The following is a 19,336-nucleotide window of genomic DNA, read 5'->3' on the forward strand; positions in this document are numbered from 1 at the left end:
ATTTAGATCGAGTCGAATATTGAATATTTCAATATAGACCGTGATAAATGGCATTTAATTTTTTAATTTACACTATATTTAATAATATTAATTGCGTCATTAAAAAAAGGTATTTGTGTATTTCGTTTTTACACTATTTTCACGTTTTAATATGATAATAATAATAATAATTTTCTCTATAAAAAAAACAAAATATAACAATAACAATTTTCATTTTTGTTTTCCTATTTATCAGCCAAAAAGAATAAAAGAAAAATGGGAAATAGAGGAGACTTGGAGAAGCAGTAAAGAGTTGCAGAGCAGACATTTTTCAAGTTTCCTCAGACGACAGACCCCCAAACGCCCCCCCCCCCCCCCTCCCCAATACACAGTCACACACAGATGCATGGAAGGGGGAGGACAGAGAAAGAGGAAAGCTGGTCCGATTGCGCTTGACTGGGACAAGCTACATAACGACGACGAGCCTCCGCCGCCGATCGAGGTAATTGAGGAGAAGGCGGAGAAATCGAAGCCGCTGGTGGAGGTGACGATGGAAGGCGGAGGGGAGGAATCAAAGGAGTATCTTAAGAGAATGTCCGATAAAGACCTGACCGAAAAGATTACTAGGTTAAACAATTTGGGCAGATTATCGTCTATGTTGCCCGATGGTGGCGAAAGACTCCAAGTTTCCTTAAAAAGGCACGAAGCGGAGTTGGAGAGGAGAAAGCTTCTGAAGGTTGGGAATATTCGGAGTTATGAGTGAAATGTTTTGGATTTCTTTTGTTTCTCTTAATTTAGTGTATGACTGGAAAGACTGAAATTATGCTGTTACTGTGAGTTGCCAGACTGATGTCTGGTGTGGTGCGGGTATCTGGAGTTTTTATTGGCAATATTAACTTTATTGGTCGAAAATGCCAGGGGGGGGGGGATGGAGTTCATGATGTACCTTTAGACGAGTGATACATGAATCCTGTCAATGAGTGAATTCATTAGATGTGAATGCTTGATTAAGGAGCATCATTTATCACGTTTTAGTGTATTCTCATGTATCATCTACATTTTCAGGGTTTCTGACTTAGGGGGTTGTTTTAGTGGGGATTCTGATCACGGGAAAGTGCCACAAATGGAGCTTTTGAACATGAAGATTAGTTCACTTGGTCGGAGAAGTGGTTTTTGGAAGTTGAGAGTGGAATACAAATAATTATTTGTAGAGATGTGTTACTACATTGTTTATTAGGGAATTCAGCATTTTCACTTAGCTCTTGTAGCATTTTGCAATTTTTAGTTTATTTCTTTGTGTAGAATCTATAGTTCTTCTGCCAGAGAATTAGTGTCATTTGCTGTATTCACGTTGGAGAGAGAGAAAATCTTGAACAAACTTATCATTATTTAGAAGACTGGCCGCGATTCACTGTATATGTGATGGCTGAAAGAAAGAAATGGATTATGCAAATGTCTTGTTGAGGAGATTGATGGAGTGATGCGTGGAAAGGAGAGTAGGAAAAGGAGGTACATTTGTGTAGATAGCTGTTGGAAGATCAATAAGTTAGATGGGGACCTGTGTTTCTGATTGCTTATTTGGTTAAAGGGAACTGAAGATACTTATCTTTCATTTTTATCTTTGGGAAACAGAGCGTTTGACTAGTGGTTGCCCAAAAATTCTTCCTTTCCGTCCCTCTTTCTTCAAAAGCATGTTTGAAGCACACTATTGTCCTTGGTTTTGATTTTTGTATTATTTCGCCTTTGCTTTGTGCTATGCCTATATTATAGTAGTCTTACTACTAACTTCTTTGGTGTTAAAACTTGGGTGTTGTTTATCATTTTGTTCCGGCATTCTGTTGAAGTCCAGCTACCATACTGTATCCTTCATATTAGTGATGCTATATGGCATATCATATCTCATGTCTTCTATTGTTTCTGTATTCTTGAAGGGCTATTTGATGTTACCAGGACAATCCGAATTTAATTTGAGTAAATGGCTATTTCTTGACTGCAAATGCTAGTATCCTAGTTGCCCCTATGCCTTACTTCAATCAAGTTAATGAATTTCATTGACATAGAGGATCTTGCAGATGTCTTTTGCTATCTTACTGTGCTTTTCTGTTTTGTGCGAAATTCAGTTATAATTTGTGGTGTTATTTGCTGCACAGGATGATGACAAATGCAAGAAGGGGACTCCATTAGCTGATGAGTCTACTTGTACTGGTAACGTTGTTATGCGGGCGGCGTTAGTCCTTTAGATATTGATCCCGTCTGCATTTGCACATGTGTGTGAGAGAGAAGAAAGCTCATATTTGCAACTCCTTTCATGTATTCTCGTTCACATAAACTCCTTGGGGCTGAAAGTAACATATATCATACCACATCACAAAAATGTAAAAACACCCCAGGCGTGAACCGAAATTTGAATTGATTCCATTTTAATCTTGTGTGGATATTTTTTAAAAATATTTTCAGGAGATTCCCCAGGGATATGTGCAATAATGAATGTGTTAGTCCAGTGACTTCCAAAGTATGACTAATTGAGTTGACATGGTGGTTTGAAGTTCATTTTGGGAAAATGCGTTTGGATTATTTTTTTTAAACATAAATCAAAGTGCATTGTAAGAAATGGAAATTTGTTTTTTGAAAATGGGAGCAGGATCATGAAACGAGTTAGGTTTTGGAAATAGGATTTTCTGAAATTCTTATAGATATGAAGAAAACAACAATATTTCAGATTGAGAATGCAAAATTATTGCGGAAAACAAAACCAAACATAGAATCAGTTTTCAGTATACTGATTCTTACATCTGCTCTTAAAAGCAGAAGTTAAAGATTTGTTTATTATGCAGGTGCAACTGATGACTTATCACCTTGTGGAGTTCCACCATCTTCGTCTGCACAATCTACCTTTGCTTTACATTTTTGCAGCAAGTTGGACGATAAAGTATGACTTTGTCTTGGGGTGCTTAATTGATATAACTGAAGGACATAACCTGGTAACTGTATTCCTTTTATTTGTTTTTGATCAAACAGGGGCCAACCAAGTCCTTCACGGAAGAATTATCTACTTTGAATTGTTCTGGTTGCAAAACCAGGAGAGAAAATGGGTCATTTCTAATGCAGAAAACACAGATGGGTTTATCTTCAAGGCAAGCACCTTTTAAATCTCCGAGCCACCTTTCAGTAAAAAATGATGAATGCCTTCAATCAAGTGGTGGGCAATTGGGGAGCCACTCTTCTACTGCCTCACCTCATCAATCTGATAAAGATGTGTCTGGCAGCTTTTCAAAAAAGTAAGTATTCTTTCTGCTTGGCTTTAATATTTGCCTTCTTCATTTCTGCATTGTTTGGCAACGAGAATTTATCAGGGGTTTTGATCAATCCATGTTTATGTATATTTCTTCATTTGTTGCACCATAAATCCAACTATTTTTGTGATTAATATACCATGTGTGCTCATGGTTGCTTCTTGTGTCTATTTTTAACAATTATCTTGCCTCTATGATCTCCTATTCTATTTTGTTTTTGCTCTATTTTCTTTTTACTAAGGGAAATGCGGGTGCATGGGCCTCTGGTAATGGTTCCAATGATTTGACAACCTTTTACTAGGCCTCATGGCTCACTCTACGATTCCCCTTATGTGATATTGCTATTTTTGGTGAATGTGGCTTTCCAGTTGGGATCTTATCCATCAATCCTCATTTTCTGTAAATCAATGGTAAATCGACGAACAGCCTGCCAAGCTCAATACGACAAAAATTGCTTCATAGCCTACTGGTATTTGGATTTTCGGATATTCAACTGCGTACAGATTTAGGTCTATGTGGTGGTGCAGTTTTGTCTTGCTTGATATGCTTCCCCATTCTAGTTCAAATGGTACTGGGGATCAGGAACATGCTTGAACATTGATCTTTAACAAGGATAGCAGTTCCTTAACCCAAGCATCTGCCACTAAGCTCCCGAGTCCTGACAATAGGCTGTTAGGCCTACACCTGTAGGAGGGAAGTTGTGTCAGCTTGAAGTTGGAACAATGTGGATCCGGAATATGCTTCAAATGGATGTTAAACAGGGGTAGCGGTTCCTTAACCCTATCATCTGGCACTAAGGTCCTGAAATTACGCAGTCAGGCCTACACCTGTAAGTGGGGAGTTGAGTTAGGTTGAACATCAAAGTGATTTGTTTTACTGAATAAATGTTTCATAGAATGGGCAGCTAGGTTGGATGCTGCACATTTTAAAGCTTCCTCCTACTAACTTATGTGTCTGTATGATGTAAGAAATGTGCCACGAGAATAGAGCAAGAGAACCAAGGAGATATGCTCCTTAATGATGATAGAAAGCTCTTGAATTACCACATTGTATAGGAAAATTCTTATGTCCAATTTCCCAGAAGTATAACCTTTCTAAAATACTTTGTTAAGGTCATTTGAGCATGTACTATTTAACTGCTGTTACATAAAATATAATATGGATAAAAGCATGTGAGAAGGTCTGTTGCTGATATCATCATTGTCATGTCAACCTTATAAATCTGCGATTTTTCTTTCTATTAGCATTTAACTAAAACAAACAACTAGGGCTGTCGCACACTTTCCGCAAAATGGAAATTGTTATGCAAGAAAAAATACTGTGGTAATCCCCATTAGCAGGATAATGCTAATCAAGGTTATTTGGCACCTATTAATGGAAAGGGCAACATACTTATATGTAATGGTGCATATTCTTACCGTGATCTTCTGTTGTTAGGGAAAATGCTCCTCGGTTTCAATCTACACTTAACTCCAGAAGGAACAAGGTAAGTTCAAGTTCTCAGTTAAAAGTTAGGCGCCAATTATTATGCTGGTACATTCATGCTGCAACTTTCTTGGATGCACCTTCATTTTGTTATTGAATTTTGGTGTGATCTCCAACCTCTGAAATGTCTACATGGAACTGAACCCCATTTATTTGGCGGTAATGGAATTTGACAGAAAGATTAAAGCTGCAAACAATTTGATTGCTAGAGTCTTATTCCATGTAAAATATTTCAATAACACAAGAGATTGAAATAGGGAATAAATCAAAGTTCTAAGGGAATGTTTGGTATTCTATATACGACAAAGGAATTAGAAGAATCATATATAAACTTGGTGGTTAAACTCTACTGCGTATCTTGCCCCCCCCCCCCCCCCTTTTTGAAGAAGACCAGTATCCTTGATACGTATATTTGTATATATATACACATGTATATGTATATCTATATGCATTTATGTTTATGAAATATATATTGTATTACATGGGATATCATAGAAACATATGTGATACAAAGGGTAATAATGTCCAAACATCTTTATTGATAGATTCCCAAGAAAAAGGAATACACATACACACCAAATATTAGGATTTTACATTCCCAGTTTTTTCGTGCATGTTCCAATTTTTGGGATTATGTTTCTATTCCCAAATTTAAGATAATCTTGCCAAACAGAAAAATATGATTCCCAGCAATTAAATTCCCCAAAACATTTCATTCCCAGCCTAACAAATGGGTTACAAAGGTATAGAAAGAAAGGAAGGCAACTTCAGAATGCAATTTTCAGAATGCCAGGAAATGAGTTAACCACACTCAATGACGAAACAAGGTTTTAGATTTTAGAAATTCAGGGGAAATTTCTCTTGCAATTGATGAATATCTGCAAAGTCTTACTCTGTCTAACACTGTCAGCAAATGATAATTTATTTTCTCTTGATCTGTCTTTTTAATCCAAATGTTCCGACTACACAATTGTTAGTGCTCCTTGTTCACCAAGGCATTCGTAGTTGTACATGTCTACCTCATTCTTTGAGACTCTTCCTTCTTGTTCACTTCATTTCTGTATGTGTTGTTTAGAAAGCTGCACTTTTTTATGTGGTCTTCTTCTTCATCATCTCTATTATCAATCACGACTTTTATTGCAACAAGCTGACATCAACTTCAGCAGAAAACTGTTGTTCTATTAGATGAGGAGGAACTTGAGGTTGATGTAATAAATCAAGCAGACCAAGTGGGCCAAAGGTACTATATAAACCTTCAACTCTATTAACAACTTCATTTGGTTTCTATTTCCAGGAAAAGGCCGACAAATGGATTTTCCTCGGGATTAGCATTTACTAATTCCTGTCTTTATTTATTTCAGCAGTGAAGAGATCCGAATATATTATCCATCAAGGTACTATTTTACTGCAATGTATATGTGAAAGATAATGGAATTATTTCCCTTAACTAATATGCTAAATTCTTCTAAACATATCCTAAGTTATTGATAGTTTTTGAATGTAGGGATGATCCTGAAGCTGTTGAAATTTGTTACTCAGACATGGAATGTCTGGCTCCTGAGTCTTATTTGTCATCAATCATCATGAACTTTTACATTCGGTAAGTAATAAAAGTTTATCACCACTACTACTATTATAATATTGTGTTGTTGTTATTTATTATAACAATACTAGTATACTACTATTATTCTTCATATTCCAGTGCAGTGAAAGATCACCGGCATCTTCTTCTCCTTCTCTTTCTGCTTCTGGTTCAGCTTGATTGACTATAGTTTTGAGATGCACTGCATTTATTGTCTGCGTGATATGGTTCAGTTGAGTGTTCTGTGCTATTGCAGTTATTCTCCAGGTTACAAATGAAGAAACTTAAACTCATAGGTTGTAGTTGACTAGTCTGTTATATCGCGTTGTCATTTGTGAAATCACCGTATCTTACAGGTCTTCTCATGTAATTGGTTACAGTTTGATCTAGAGTTGCTGGTCTTACCATCCAGACGTAGGCTATCAAGTCCAAGTGCACTATGCTAATTTTGTTATGCTATCATATAAAAATAGCTTACTGTGTTCTGCTTCGGTCATACTAAAATTGCAAAGTCTTGTTGGACATGGCCAATTATGGTTTCAGGTGTGAGAAGAGTATTCTCAATGTAAATCATTTGAATCAAGTGTACCTGAAATTACTATTGTTACGTATGTTTGTGTTTATTTGTAATATATGTGTATGTGTATATATATATATATTTATTTTATGGGAGACCAATTGATCCAAAAATTACCTTGAGCTTTGAAAATAAATAATTCTTTTTGTCTTATCATCCCTTAAAATCTTTATTAAAGGTATGGGATTTACGGGCTATCTAATTTTGACTTAGAACTCCAAGTTAGGAGAGTCATGTGCTGTAAACTAATGTTGAGATCCTTCACTTTACTGATCTACTTTGATTAGGTATCTGCAGAAGCCAACATCGCCAAGGGCCAGAAGCAGATGTGATTATCATTTTTTCAATACATACTTTTATGAAAAGTTGAAACGGGATGTCCTGAACAAGGTATTGACTTCTTCTGAAGCTCTTGGAGGCAATCCTTCTCCTCAACAATTAAATTTTGTTCCCAGTTATGGTAATAAAAACTTCAATCATATTTGTGAAAGTGAAACTTAATACAAACAAGTAGCAAATCATCCGCGTGCATGTTACTTCTAGGTATTTTGGTGGATTTACTGTGGGAAAAATGAACTTTGCGCCCTTAAAAGTGGTTTGTTCATCTTGTGGTTCATTGACATGGACTCTTCTTTGACTGCCATGGAGAACTATATTCATTTTATGAGGATGTGTTATCTGATCATGTTTCATGCATCTTACAAGCACTGGTGAAACCTTTAAGTTTTACCATATTGTAATAAGTTTTTAGTTGATCGTGTAATATACTTGGTTTAACTTTTTAAGGAACCCTGCAGAGAGAACTATCAGATTTAGTAAATTTCGGCAAATCCATTCTATTTGGTGCTCTAGTCCTTTTCTTCTACTTCTACTTGGTTTTCTTACATTTTGTTGTTGACTTTTCAGTTGATTTCTTTGTTTGATGTTAGGTTATCTGACCTCATATTTTAATAAAAGAATTTGGAACAATTTATTTCTGAAATTGTAATTTTATTTCCGAGTTGCTACATCTTAATTTCCCTAGTGCAGTTCATTGAGTTCTTATGGTTCTATGATGCAGACTGATAAGGAAACTTCATTTGTGAAGTTCAGAAGGTGGTGGAAAGGTGTCAATATATTTGAGAAAGCATATATCTTTCTACCAATTAATGAAAAGTAAGTATCATCAGTTGTGAGGTTCTTTCGGATAAAAACCATCCTTAGAAATTAAATTTCTTTGTTTATTAACTGCAGATACTTGACATATTCTGTATTGCACCGTGGCATCTGGAAAACTTGCTAGGTTTATCAAAAGAACCACTATCATGGTTTCACATCTGACATTTGAATGCAATTTTCTTTGTTTTGCATTATTTGATCACCATGATGATGAGGATTGCTTTGATGACGCATAAGAATAATTTTAAGTAGTATGGTAGTAGCAAAAACCAGTTATCCCAGTCTCACCTTTGGAAACAGGCTAATGACTGCATAGCATTTAAAATAGGAATGAATCAGCTGAGTCTTTCTCTCTCGTATTAGGGCATGTCGGTTTCAACTGATTGATACTATTCCTGGAACTTATAAGCTCTTTTAAAAATATGTGCATCTCATTCATTGATCTCAAAGTATCTTCATTCTGGTAATGTAAAATCCTGCTTCTGGTGTGTTGCATTTCACACTCTATGCATCTGGATGCTAGTGTCTAATGTCCACTGAACTCACAGATCTTATTTAACTTTATTACGAATATTATGTGGAATTTGTCAGTGACCTATTATCTTTTATCTTTCAGTCTTCACTGGAGCTTGGTTATTATTTGTATACCAAATAAAGAAGATGAATCAGGACCAATTATTCTTCACTTGGATTCTTTGGGACTGCACACCAGCAAGTTAATATTCAACGATGTGAAGAGGTAAATAGAATTCAATTCTTGGTTATGTTGCAGGTGAAATACTAACAGCTGAGTTTTGATTATAACCTAAGCTAGTTACTAGAAATTGGCAAAGTATGTGCAGCACCAAGCTTACCATGGGGTATATGACTTATATATAGGATTTTAACATTTTCAATTTTGGGATGAAACATAGGAAAATGAACTCATTATTTCATCACCGCTGTTCTTTAAAGTATGACATAGTATATTTATGTCGAACTATGTGTTTCTTGTGGCATTTCCAGTTAAAAAGCATTGGTAAGTTTTTAATGTGGCGCCGGGCACTATGTGGAGTCTCCATTCAGTTTTAACCATTAGCTGTCAAATAGGGATTGAATTTGCATATTCTATGTGCATGGCCAGTTATGTATTCTAGTTCCTATGTGATTGGATAGTCTGTTGGATATTCTAGCTATTTACTTATCACTCTCTATGAACATTTTTACTTTAGGCTGGATGGTACCTCAAGTGATATGAGAGGTCGAATCAGGTGTTGTGTGTCCACTATCTCTTGGTTGTTTCTTCACATTCTATCACAATTATATAGTTGTTATTTAGGAGGCAAAGTTGAGTATACCTTTTGCCCTTCTCTGAGTACTTAAGCATTTATATGGTGTGCTAATCGGTTGAATGATAGAATTTGCTGAACATAGTTAATGGTCGTTAGATTCTGAGACATTTGAACAGAATTTCTTACAAGAATAATGTGTTATTTCAAACGAGTAAAATCATACTTTTGCACTGGCGTGAGAAACAGGTACTGATCAAGAATAAAATGTCACTTTGCTCTTGTTGCCTAGTTGGCTGGTTTGTTTGTTGTTTGACTTTTTACCCAAGGCATCATGTCATTCAATTAATTTCTCTTAAATCTGGAGTATAATTGTTTTCAGATAACTGTTGTCTTTAGCATTACCTAAAGACTGACAAAGTTATCTGCAGCTTTCTAATAGAGGAGTGGAAGTTTCTAAGAAAAGAAGACGTGGTGCATGAACTTCACATCCCAGACAATATCTGGGACAAGCTATCTCGAAGAATTGATGAGAAAGTGATTGAGGTATAGCTTTCTTATTCTGCCTTAACGAAATTATTTATACGTCTGAGTGATCTCTCTTTCTGTGGTTTATCGTTTCCTGCATTCAATTGGAAGAGACATGGTATAGTTTGTCCTTGATGCAAGAAGGCCTGAATTGGAAATTCATTAGCACATTGCTATTGGATCATTCCATCAATTCTCCTGTTTCTAGAAAACGGGAGGGTTAACTGCTGCAAAATCTAGCGCCTTAGGATATCATTTAACTTTTAGGTTATCTATTAAATTAATATTCTATTGATTGTAAGTGCAATTCATATACATATTGAAAAGAAAATTGTATTTTCTAATCAGCTGTTGACATTCCCTGAGTTTCTCTTCTAGAATTACACGGTCATTATGCCACCACTGCTAGAAAAGTAAAACACTTGAACAGGGAGCTTTATTGGTGCCAAATGTATAGGTCACTGCAAAAATCCCAAATTTACAATGCCATGAATTAAACTTTTGCTCTTAACTTCTCACTGGCTCGAACAGTCTTGGTTTGAAAAACGCTCCTTTTGTGCCAATTCTTTTGCTCTCATTTCCTTCTTAGACCATCCTAAAATAATGCTTGTCTCATAAAATGGATTCATTTACTCAAATTATCTTCTAGGTCACTAACTCTCGATCGCTACTTTTGATGGCAATACTTTGAAGATTCAATAAACTTCTGATTTTTCAACAAAGTTCATCTCTGGTCAAATGGAGCTAGTTCTTACTCTGCCCCCCAAGATCTTTGATATTTCCAACTTGTAGTAGCAATTTACAAAATAATTGACTACTTTCATTCTTTCGAACTATAAAATTGCAGGAAATTCTTTCTCCACTGTCTTAGTATGGAGGAGAACTTTTTTGGAGAGAATTAGAAATCTAATATATCTGAACTGATATAGACTGCTGAGAAAGGTTTTATATCGAATCTTGGAGTACAAATATGTGATAAGAGCCTTGGCTTAGCACCTGGTGCAACAGCAAATCCAAATTTAGGTGGGGGTCCGGGGTGGTGAGGTGGTTAGTAGTAGGGGGTGGCAAAGTAGCTTTGCTATCAGTATCAGATTTACTGTTTATCTCTGTGGAAAGACTGTTAGACTGAAGATGTGTCGCCATATGCGATGGGAACATTCTGATGGATAATGCGCAATGGGAAAGAGGCCATGCATTGGTCATATACTTTTACTTATCTTGTTTTACTTCAGCTAATGTCACTGGCTCATTCTTCTTCCTTTTGCTTACATTAAACAGGTGCCTCAACAAAGAAATGAGTATGACTGTGGTCTTTTCGTTCTTTTCTTTATGCAACGTTTCATTGAAGAGGCTCCTGAAAGGCTCAAGAAGAAGGATTTGGATATGGTACTTCTTTCCATTCTATTGTGCTGGTTGCATCACACCGTTTTGGATTTCCTCCATCTTTCCTTATTTTTGTTTTCCTCGTTCTGATTCATCATTTTTATCCTCACACGGTGAGTTTATATTTTTGGATACTCAGTTTGGCAAGCAATGGTTCAAACCAGAAGAGGCTTCCAGTTTGAGAAGAAAAATTAACGACATACTAAGAGAACAGTTCAAGAATGCAAGTGAAGGCAAATTGAACCCCTAACCTCTGCTGTAAATGGGATTCCTCATTATAAGTAACCAGTAAATTGGTGCGGGCACCACTATGGACATCTAGAGTACTAATTTTTGTTGAGCTTCTCAGTGAAATATTATGTTGTCGAGCTTGAGATACTTTGATTTGCAGCCTAGGTGGTGCATCTGAGTTGAAGATTTTGAGACGACTTTTCTGTACAGAATGGAGATTTTTACAGATCCCAGAACCGAAACTTGGGAACTAAGATATGTGAAGTACATTGTAGAATTATCTCGTTAGTATCAACTGCTACGGGAGCAAAGTGGATTTTGGTGTATATTCAAGAAGGTCCAGTAGTACACTGTAAAGACCAGAGAGTTCATCAATCGCGGTGATCTGCTCCATTGAAATATTCAATGTGGGGCTTCAGTAGTTGAATAGGAGGTGACAGGTGGTAAGGTTCTTGCCTTGTTGACCTCCAATGTTAATTGCTGGTAGGAATCTTCTAACATGCTATTCCTGTAAATGAATGTAATCAAACACAAAGCAACAGTGGTTAACAGAAACTGTTGCATTTCTGCATTATGATGCCATTTATTTCCTCAAATTTATTGTCTTTGTTTGGTTAGGAGTACTGCATGTTACTGCCCCAATTTGGCCAGTAGAGTCCTCTCTGTTAGCTGTGGATAGCGAAAGAGTATGGAGTGTCTAGAAGATCCTTTCTCTTTTAGCTGTGGATAGTCAAAGAGTATGGAGCGTTTAAACAGTGTCCCAACCAACCTGAGTGCAACCATAGACATGTCTACTCAGTTTTGACTTGATTTGGGTTCATCTACTATGGGTATATTTATTGCTGCAAATATCTTAACCCATAGAAGTTGGTGTTTAATGCTATTTGCTGCAAGTGTTCAACCTTCATTCGCGCATTATCATAGGATTTTGTGGGCAGAAAGCATATTGATAGATGGCTGTAAACAAATAGCATATCCTAGTTACATATGTTGAGTACCCGACTCTGGTGAGATGTCCTGGCGAAATCTATAGCGGGGATGAGGTACTGCTGTTTGTTCTTCCGCACTATTGATATAAAGCCATGTGTTTTTCTGGAATGTGAAGCAAGGAATTCTCTCAGCTCCCAAAATGAGAATTAACAAACACTTGGGACATCATAGAAAATACATATACTACCAGCGTTTTGTTTAGTAGATAGACGGAGGAGGGTAAAAGTAAAGCCTGTTTGTGGAAGTATGATATGCAAATCTCTAATTACAGTCACAAGCGTTTTTAAGTTTATATCCACACACCTCCCTCAGCTAATACCATTTGCACATCCGAGGTGAGATTGAGGTGAGCATTTTAGACACCACCTCCACAGATGTGCCTCAATCGCTTCCTCTTTTTCTTCTCAGGTGTTGCATGAACTTGAGCTTTCTTCCCATAGATCTTCAGCTGGAAATTCTCGAAGGCCTCGGACACAGCTTCCACCTGTATGATATGATGTTTCAGATAAAAAGTGTTAAAGCAAGATCTGATAAAGAATCCCATGTAAGAGAATTGTTTCTTTCCTAACCAGGTGAGGCTTCTTCGAGTAAACTCTCACAATCATGTCTTGATAAGATGTTGGAAGCAAGTGGCTGACCAGATCATCTTTTATATTAAATTTCTCATTGCTCTCATAATCCTAGAAAGGCCAGAAACAACATCGTGCAAACAAGTAAGATATCATTTTGCATCATCAAAACAGTGCAGTTTTTACAAGGCTTTATAGGAAATGACACTTGGACCATTTTCTTAGGTGGGCTGGCCCTTGCCAAGCTGGCTATATTCCATTTGCATGCGACATGATTACGAGCAAGCTAGTTGTTTAATTGCCCTATTTGGTGATAATTACTTGTTTGGAACATGAGACAGTAGAACCAAAGATTACACGTAGCAAAAAATTCAACCCCCTTGATTAGACCTGAGAAATAATAAATTTCATATCAGAACAAAACTTTGAGCTCTAAAGAAAACTATAGTACCTTGAAAAAGCTGATGCTGGTGTAGAGAAACGCACATGGAGACAGAAAAAAATAGAAATAATTTCAGACTCAATCATAATACTGGTAATTATTTTTCTCTGAATCCGTATAAATAATTAACTATTAACAGCTAAATTACCTCTCAAGCGGATTATTCCTTCCACGAGTCAGATCAATTTTCACATTACTCACTACAATATCTTCCTCATGCAGTATAGGATGACTCGAGTTCTACATCAGAAGTTATCTTCTCAGGAATTTATTTATCATTCACACAAGCGCTAAATAATGAACTTGGGTGGACCTGTGAACAAACTATATCTTGAGGAGTGACATTTTTGAAGTACTCGAGCTTGTCCTTTGGAACTGCAAACTCATTGCAAAACTGTAAAAACATTTTGAGGTACCATGGATGTGAGTATGACATTGTTTCCAGCAAATTGCATGGTCAAGATTTTGCGCTATAGAATTTGAACTTGTGAGGCAGTATTCTTTTGAAGTGTTTTGAAAGTACCTGGTAAAGCTCCCTTCTCCGTATGCGTAGGATCAGGTCTCTGGATTCCTTGAGATCTTGACTGGAAGAAGTTTCAATTGCTTTTAGAATTGTGTCATCTAACTGCGATTTTATGAGAATGGACAATCTAAGGCCTCGAGGTAGAATTGATAAGTTTTAAGATTAATCAATGGAATCTCTAGTAACCTTCCAGTATTCGGCTGGTTCATCAATGTAGGATGAAATACAAAGAACATCATTAGCTTTCGTCATGGCGTCAACAAACATCATTTCTATTGCCTGGAAAGACTCATCATTAGATTGTTCAGTCCCGGTAAAAATGAAGTCACGAATTCAGATGTGTTGGGACAAAAAACAATCCAGAATCAGTTACCTTTACTTTTGCATGCATATAGACCATGCGATGCAAATCTGCCCGAGCAGCAAATAACTTTTGGATAGTAAGATCTGGTACAAGCTTAAAATGAGATAGAATGTTACGTAAGCAGTTAGCACAATTGAATTGGTGCAGTTATAAATACTAACACTCCTTAGCACGGTAGCATATCTCATCATCTATTACTCGCATGGTTTCCAACACTCTGCAAGTGACGACAGAAGAGTTAACAATGTTTTGGATTGGCATAACAATGTTCAGAAAAATATTGAAGCCAGTAAGAACTAAAGGAGATGTTTAATAAAGCAATGATTATTTGGTATTAATACAATAAGCTTTCCGAAGATAGAATCACACCTCTGAAACTGAAAATTGCACCCAAGACCACAAGCCCTGGAATCTCGAACAATGTAATCAAATCTGCAGAGAAATGGTAATTTATCTGGTTGCTGCTGAAAAGATCCTTTTGTCATAATAACTTAGTGAATTGTGATGGAAAACGTACTTGTCAACATCAATTCCATTGCGTCCATTAGCAACAATGTCATACAAGAAAAGCTTTTCTTTGAAGCTCTAAACAATTAAGAAAAAATGCAATTATAATAAAATCCTGTAGAAGGAATATAAAAGTTTATCTACGCCAGCAAGCGATGTATATTACATCGTTCCAGAGCACCACTTACTTTGGATGTACCATTCTCAGAGGCAATTATCATCTCCTGACAAGAAGCAAGTGAAAAGTTATAGGGAGAGAGAAAGAGAAAATGCAAATTCATGTAACAATACTGCAAAAACAAGGATCTTGACAGCAAACAATTATGCATTTAAAGGTATAAAGCATGGAAAGCTGAATAAAATGTTCAGAATGAACACTCTAAAAGTATTTAGCACCTGTTCCCCGATTAAAGTAATCAATTCCAATTGAAATAAAATAAAGAAAAATATCCAATAGGAATGTGGTGCTACGGAATCCTAGCTTGCAAGAGTGAGTCTCAAGTTCTGAACCATGTGAAAACAAGATTAATACAATAATTAGGAAGGCACCTACAAAGAACAGTATAAAATATTAAGACTGTAACATTGGGCCAAACCTTCACTCTCTTGAGACTTTCAGAATCAATATCAATGTTGTGCTCATCTACAACATGGTCTATCATCTTCAGAGACATTTCTTCATGAGACCTGTGGATGTCATTCAGTGTTACTTTGATAAGTAGTTCAGCACGTGATACCTTGCAATTCAGTAAAATGTTGCTTCAATTATGCTTCTGAAAGAAATGGCTTTCAAGGAAACAGAATTCAAGACGATTGAAGAAATTCATAACTCAGATAGATGCTTAGAATTAACAACAATTGAAATGGGTATAGTACGCTCATGAGTTTAAGACTAGAAACCCCTTGATTATTCCTCTTGATTGAAAATGAAGGCAAGAAGAGGACAAGCAGAAAAGATTCTTGGAATCGGATGAAGCAAAATCTCACAGGAAGGACTATACATTCTGAAGTTACACACACATATATATATATGTATATATATTACAAGTGCATATAGACACTCAATATAATAGAACACAACAGCTGTCAGAACAACAGACTGCACTTTTAGCTCCAAGAAACCCCTTAAGTGCACTTACGGCGTGATCACACTTTGCTTCCAATTGGTATTAGACTCTCTTGAATAATCACCCATACTCCTCATTTATATTTCAAGAACAATTCTCAGTACGGAAAACATACAGAACAACTGGATTTGACCAAAAAGAAGGCATAACATTTAGCATATATTAATAAATTACTAAACTATGCAACTAATGTCAATGGTGGAAAAAGAGATATATGAAATCACCATTTCTGGCCATTACAAACCCGTGGAAGAAATTCACGCTCAAACGTGTGGCTAAATGGTCCATGACCCAGATCATGCAGTAGACCTACAAACAATCAGCAGAGGCAAAAAAATGGAGGACAGTCATCTCATGACTGCACATAAAATGACTGGAAAAAATCAGTACATTGATTTACCAGCAAGTTTTACAGTTTGTGTGTCAAAATGATCAATATCAAGCTCCAAGCCCTAGAAAGATAGTGCGATTAAGGTAATTATTCTCATTTACATGATCCACAATCACTGATAAGACTAGAGGATGATCATGTTACTTGATAGGTTTTCAGTCTGTTGATAGCTTCACTAGCCAGCCAATACACCCCAAGTGAATGCTCAAACCTTGAATGAACAGCCCCAGGGTAGACCATGTATGAAAAACCTTCAATATACATATTAAGTCAAGTCAGTGATGGCACCATAAGTAATAAAAATGTACGGGGAGAAACCACATAATTTTCAAACGAGATGAAAATACCAGAAGCACATCTATGATTGACCTGATCCTGGAGTCACATTGATCTTATCAGTATCTTAAAAGTAAAAGACTTGCAGCTAATTATCATAAAAAGAGAACAGATGCTGTATAAAGAGTTCTCATATTTCCGTACCGTGACACATGGTCTTGCAAATGCATCAACATTGCTGGAAAACTAATACACTAAAATCCAGTGCCAAAATATTTTCAAAAGATAATATCCCTGTCAAACTATAGAATTTTGCATAGTAGCACAAGCGTAACATTTAGAATGTTAATAAGCAGCTAACCGGAATTCACAGTTCAATATAGCTGAATATAAGAACTAAACAATTCTTACTATTTAGGTCCAAGGATCAGAAATTTCCAAATATTTTTGGTAAGATGAACCAGAGGCTCAACATTATGAACGAAAATTAATTTCATCATATCGTCACAGTTCGATCCTGGACTCTGTTTCATCCAAGTGAAAGCTTCTATATGTACTTATCTTATGGATATCGTACAACTATTTATCACCATACCTGAATTGCAAATTCATACAGTACAAATTCCAAGAATTTACCTAGCTGCTTCAGATCACGAAGTCTGCAAGATATTTGAGAAATGTGGTAGACACTTACTTCAGATAAATCAGAAAGAAATATAAACGAAGAAACCAGTGCAGCCACTTATCCTAAACAGAAGAAAAATGACAAACAAACATGAGACAGTTTGACTTACCTCTGAAACTGTTCAGTGTCCACAAACTTCAAAGACAGCTGCAATGCAAAGGGGAAGAAAAGATGAGAGCGAAATCCACCTCTGGTGGACAAGTAATTGAGTGACCTAATTACTTTCTCTTCTTTTAATGTAAACCTTACAGCATAACCAATCAGCAATATGAATAAGGTAATGCCACATCTTCTCTATTACATGCAATTTATAAAAGAGTCAGTAAACAATTCAAAACATCTAATCCTTTATCTCTAGTTTCACTCTGCTTTCATCTTCATTCTCAAACTTTCTAACCCGGCAGTTTTGAGACAGCCTGATCCGCATACTTAAATGGAGCATCATGTTAGGCATACAACAAACGATACACATGCGCTTACTTAAATATAAATATCACATTTTTATAACTAAAAAGCCTTATGATAAGTATCAGAAACAGAAATGACCAAATCACAATAAATGGCACAGCTTCACATTTGATGCAAAATTTCATAAAGCAGGCAAATTACTTAAGAGTTCTCTTTCTGAAGTATCCGATGTTAAGTACATATGTAGAGTAAGATTTATGATTGAGTTCGATATTTGAGAATAGTGCCAACTCTTACCATGTCTCGGCTATGATGACACTAAAACACATAAATTTGCAACTTTATCATTTACAGGCCAAAAATCTCAAATCATCAATCAAAACGGAAAACGTCTCTGCTCTAAAAACCTCCAACTTTTCACAAATACAACTACCTATACGTATGATGCACAACTCAGCGTGATACTACTCTTGTACCTGTTCAAATCCGTATATGCACAGCCACACAAACTAGATTTCGACCGTTCAAAAACGAACAGAACAAACTTCAGTTTCTCTCTTCAAAACTGAACTTAACAGATAAGCATGCAGAGCAAGAAATAAAAAAGATAACCTCAATAAATGAAAACAAGAACTATATGAAAGGCATAAAAGGAAATACAGGATCGATATAGATGTTGCCGTGGACATTATCGTGTATGTGCTTCGTGAATCTTCGATCGTCAGTCGACGCCAACGCAAAGTTTTTGCTCGGAAGTTCCTCATCACAGTATGTAGCTCCCATGCTCTCCCTTCTTACTGAAAAAACTCAAATTCGCCGGCGAACGGAATAGAGTTCCGTAACTCGTAGAGAGAGAGAGAGAAGGAACTTTGAAGGGGGGGAAGAGAGAGAGATGGCAGTTACAGAAAGTAGTCTGAGGGCAGAGGTTTAATATAATGGGAATTTTTGGAATTCGTAGTGGTGGTGAAGGACGCAGCGATGCCGCCAAAAAGCAGGCTTCTTCTGTAATCGCGGATGATAGCGCGTGCTTCGTACGACCTTTCAACAGCTAAATTTGTTGCATTTCCCTTGTTATTACTTATATGGGATAATTACATTCCCCCGTCTTTTCTTCCTTTGAAATTTGATATAATTAAATATATACAATATTTATCTTTTTTTATTTTTTTTAAGATTTTATGTAATTATATATATATATATATATCTTTTGCTATTTACATCTAATATTTTTGATATTTGCTTCTATCTGACAAATAAATTCCTCTATTAATTAAAATTTACTGAATTTATATTTAACTTTTTTATTTTAAAGAAATAAAGCAAAATTAAAGTTTTCATACTCTTATTCAAAAATTATATAATTTTATCACATATAAAAAAATATTTATAATTATACAAACAACGAGTGATATTTCATATATAAAACATAAGGGATCTAAGCTCCCAAAAGAAATCATTGGAAAGCAAAACTAGAATTGATTCTCTTTATTTGAAATGTACAGTCTTTATTCTTTAAAATAGAAAAAGATATTCAAAAGTTATGGCATAATAAAAAAATGAAAGAATTTTG

General features: G+C 36.0%; 2 protein-coding genes across 9 annotated transcripts; one reads left to right on the forward strand and one right to left on the reverse strand.

Moving 5' to 3' along the window:
* Positions 1–293: 293 nt before the first annotated feature.
* Positions 294–12,080, forward strand: ULP1D (UB-like protease 1D). 5 transcript variants are annotated; one of them, XM_020695774.2, is made up of 15 exons: positions 295–715; positions 2,130–2,184; positions 2,814–2,908; positions 2,998–3,257; positions 4,710–4,758; positions 5,921–5,997; positions 6,119–6,151; positions 6,262–6,357; positions 7,204–7,306; positions 7,977–8,071; positions 8,691–8,813; positions 9,774–9,888; positions 11,149–11,256; positions 11,393–11,549; positions 11,645–12,080. In XM_020695774.2, the coding sequence occupies exons 1-14, from the start codon at positions 386–388 to the stop codon at positions 11,501–11,503; spliced, it is 1,650 nt and encodes a 549-aa protein (XP_020551433.2). In that variant the 5' UTR covers positions 295–385; the 3' UTR covers positions 11,504–11,549; positions 11,645–12,080. The 5 variants fall into 5 exon arrangements, with proteins under 5 accessions (XP_020551435.2, XP_020551433.2, XP_088740410.1 ...); XM_020695776.2 differs by having other exon boundaries at positions 294–715; positions 6,122–6,151; positions 11,393–12,080; XM_088884284.1 differs by having other exon boundaries at positions 296–715; positions 11,393–12,080.
* A 559-nt stretch (positions 12,081–12,639) lies between these two features.
* On the reverse strand, positions 12,640–18,729 carry LOC105168252 (uncharacterized). 4 transcript variants are annotated; one of them, XM_020695778.2, is made up of 20 exons: positions 18,427–18,722; positions 17,468–17,505; positions 17,269–17,332; positions 16,745–16,772; positions 16,542–16,648; positions 16,407–16,458; positions 16,231–16,315; positions 15,476–15,566; positions 15,068–15,103; positions 14,890–14,957; positions 14,742–14,804; positions 14,534–14,589; positions 14,382–14,455; positions 14,195–14,287; positions 14,009–14,110; positions 13,799–13,879; positions 13,634–13,725; positions 13,495–13,510; positions 13,044–13,154; positions 12,640–12,958 (listed from the first exon to the last, which is right to left on the reverse strand). In XM_020695778.2, exons 1-20 carry the CDS (start codon positions 18,547–18,549, stop codon positions 12,830–12,832), a joined length of 1,509 nt encoding a protein of 502 aa, XP_020551437.1. In that variant the 5' UTR covers positions 18,550–18,722; the 3' UTR covers positions 12,640–12,829. The 4 variants fall into 4 exon arrangements, with proteins under 4 accessions (XP_020551437.1, XP_088740411.1, XP_011086556.1 ...); XM_088884285.1 differs by lacking the exon at positions 13,044–13,154 and having other exon boundaries at positions 18,427–18,729; XM_011088254.3 differs by lacking the exon at positions 16,745–16,772 and having other exon boundaries at positions 17,310–17,332; positions 18,427–18,719.
* Between the last annotated feature and the right edge of the window lie 607 nt (positions 18,730–19,336).

This window comes from Sesamum indicum, linkage group LG8 (assembly GCF_026168435.1).
Source record: "Sesamum indicum cultivar Baizhima isolate 11 linkage group LG8, ASM2616843v1, whole genome shotgun sequence".
Lineage (NCBI taxonomy): Eukaryota > Viridiplantae > Streptophyta > Magnoliopsida > Lamiales > Pedaliaceae > Sesamum > Sesamum indicum.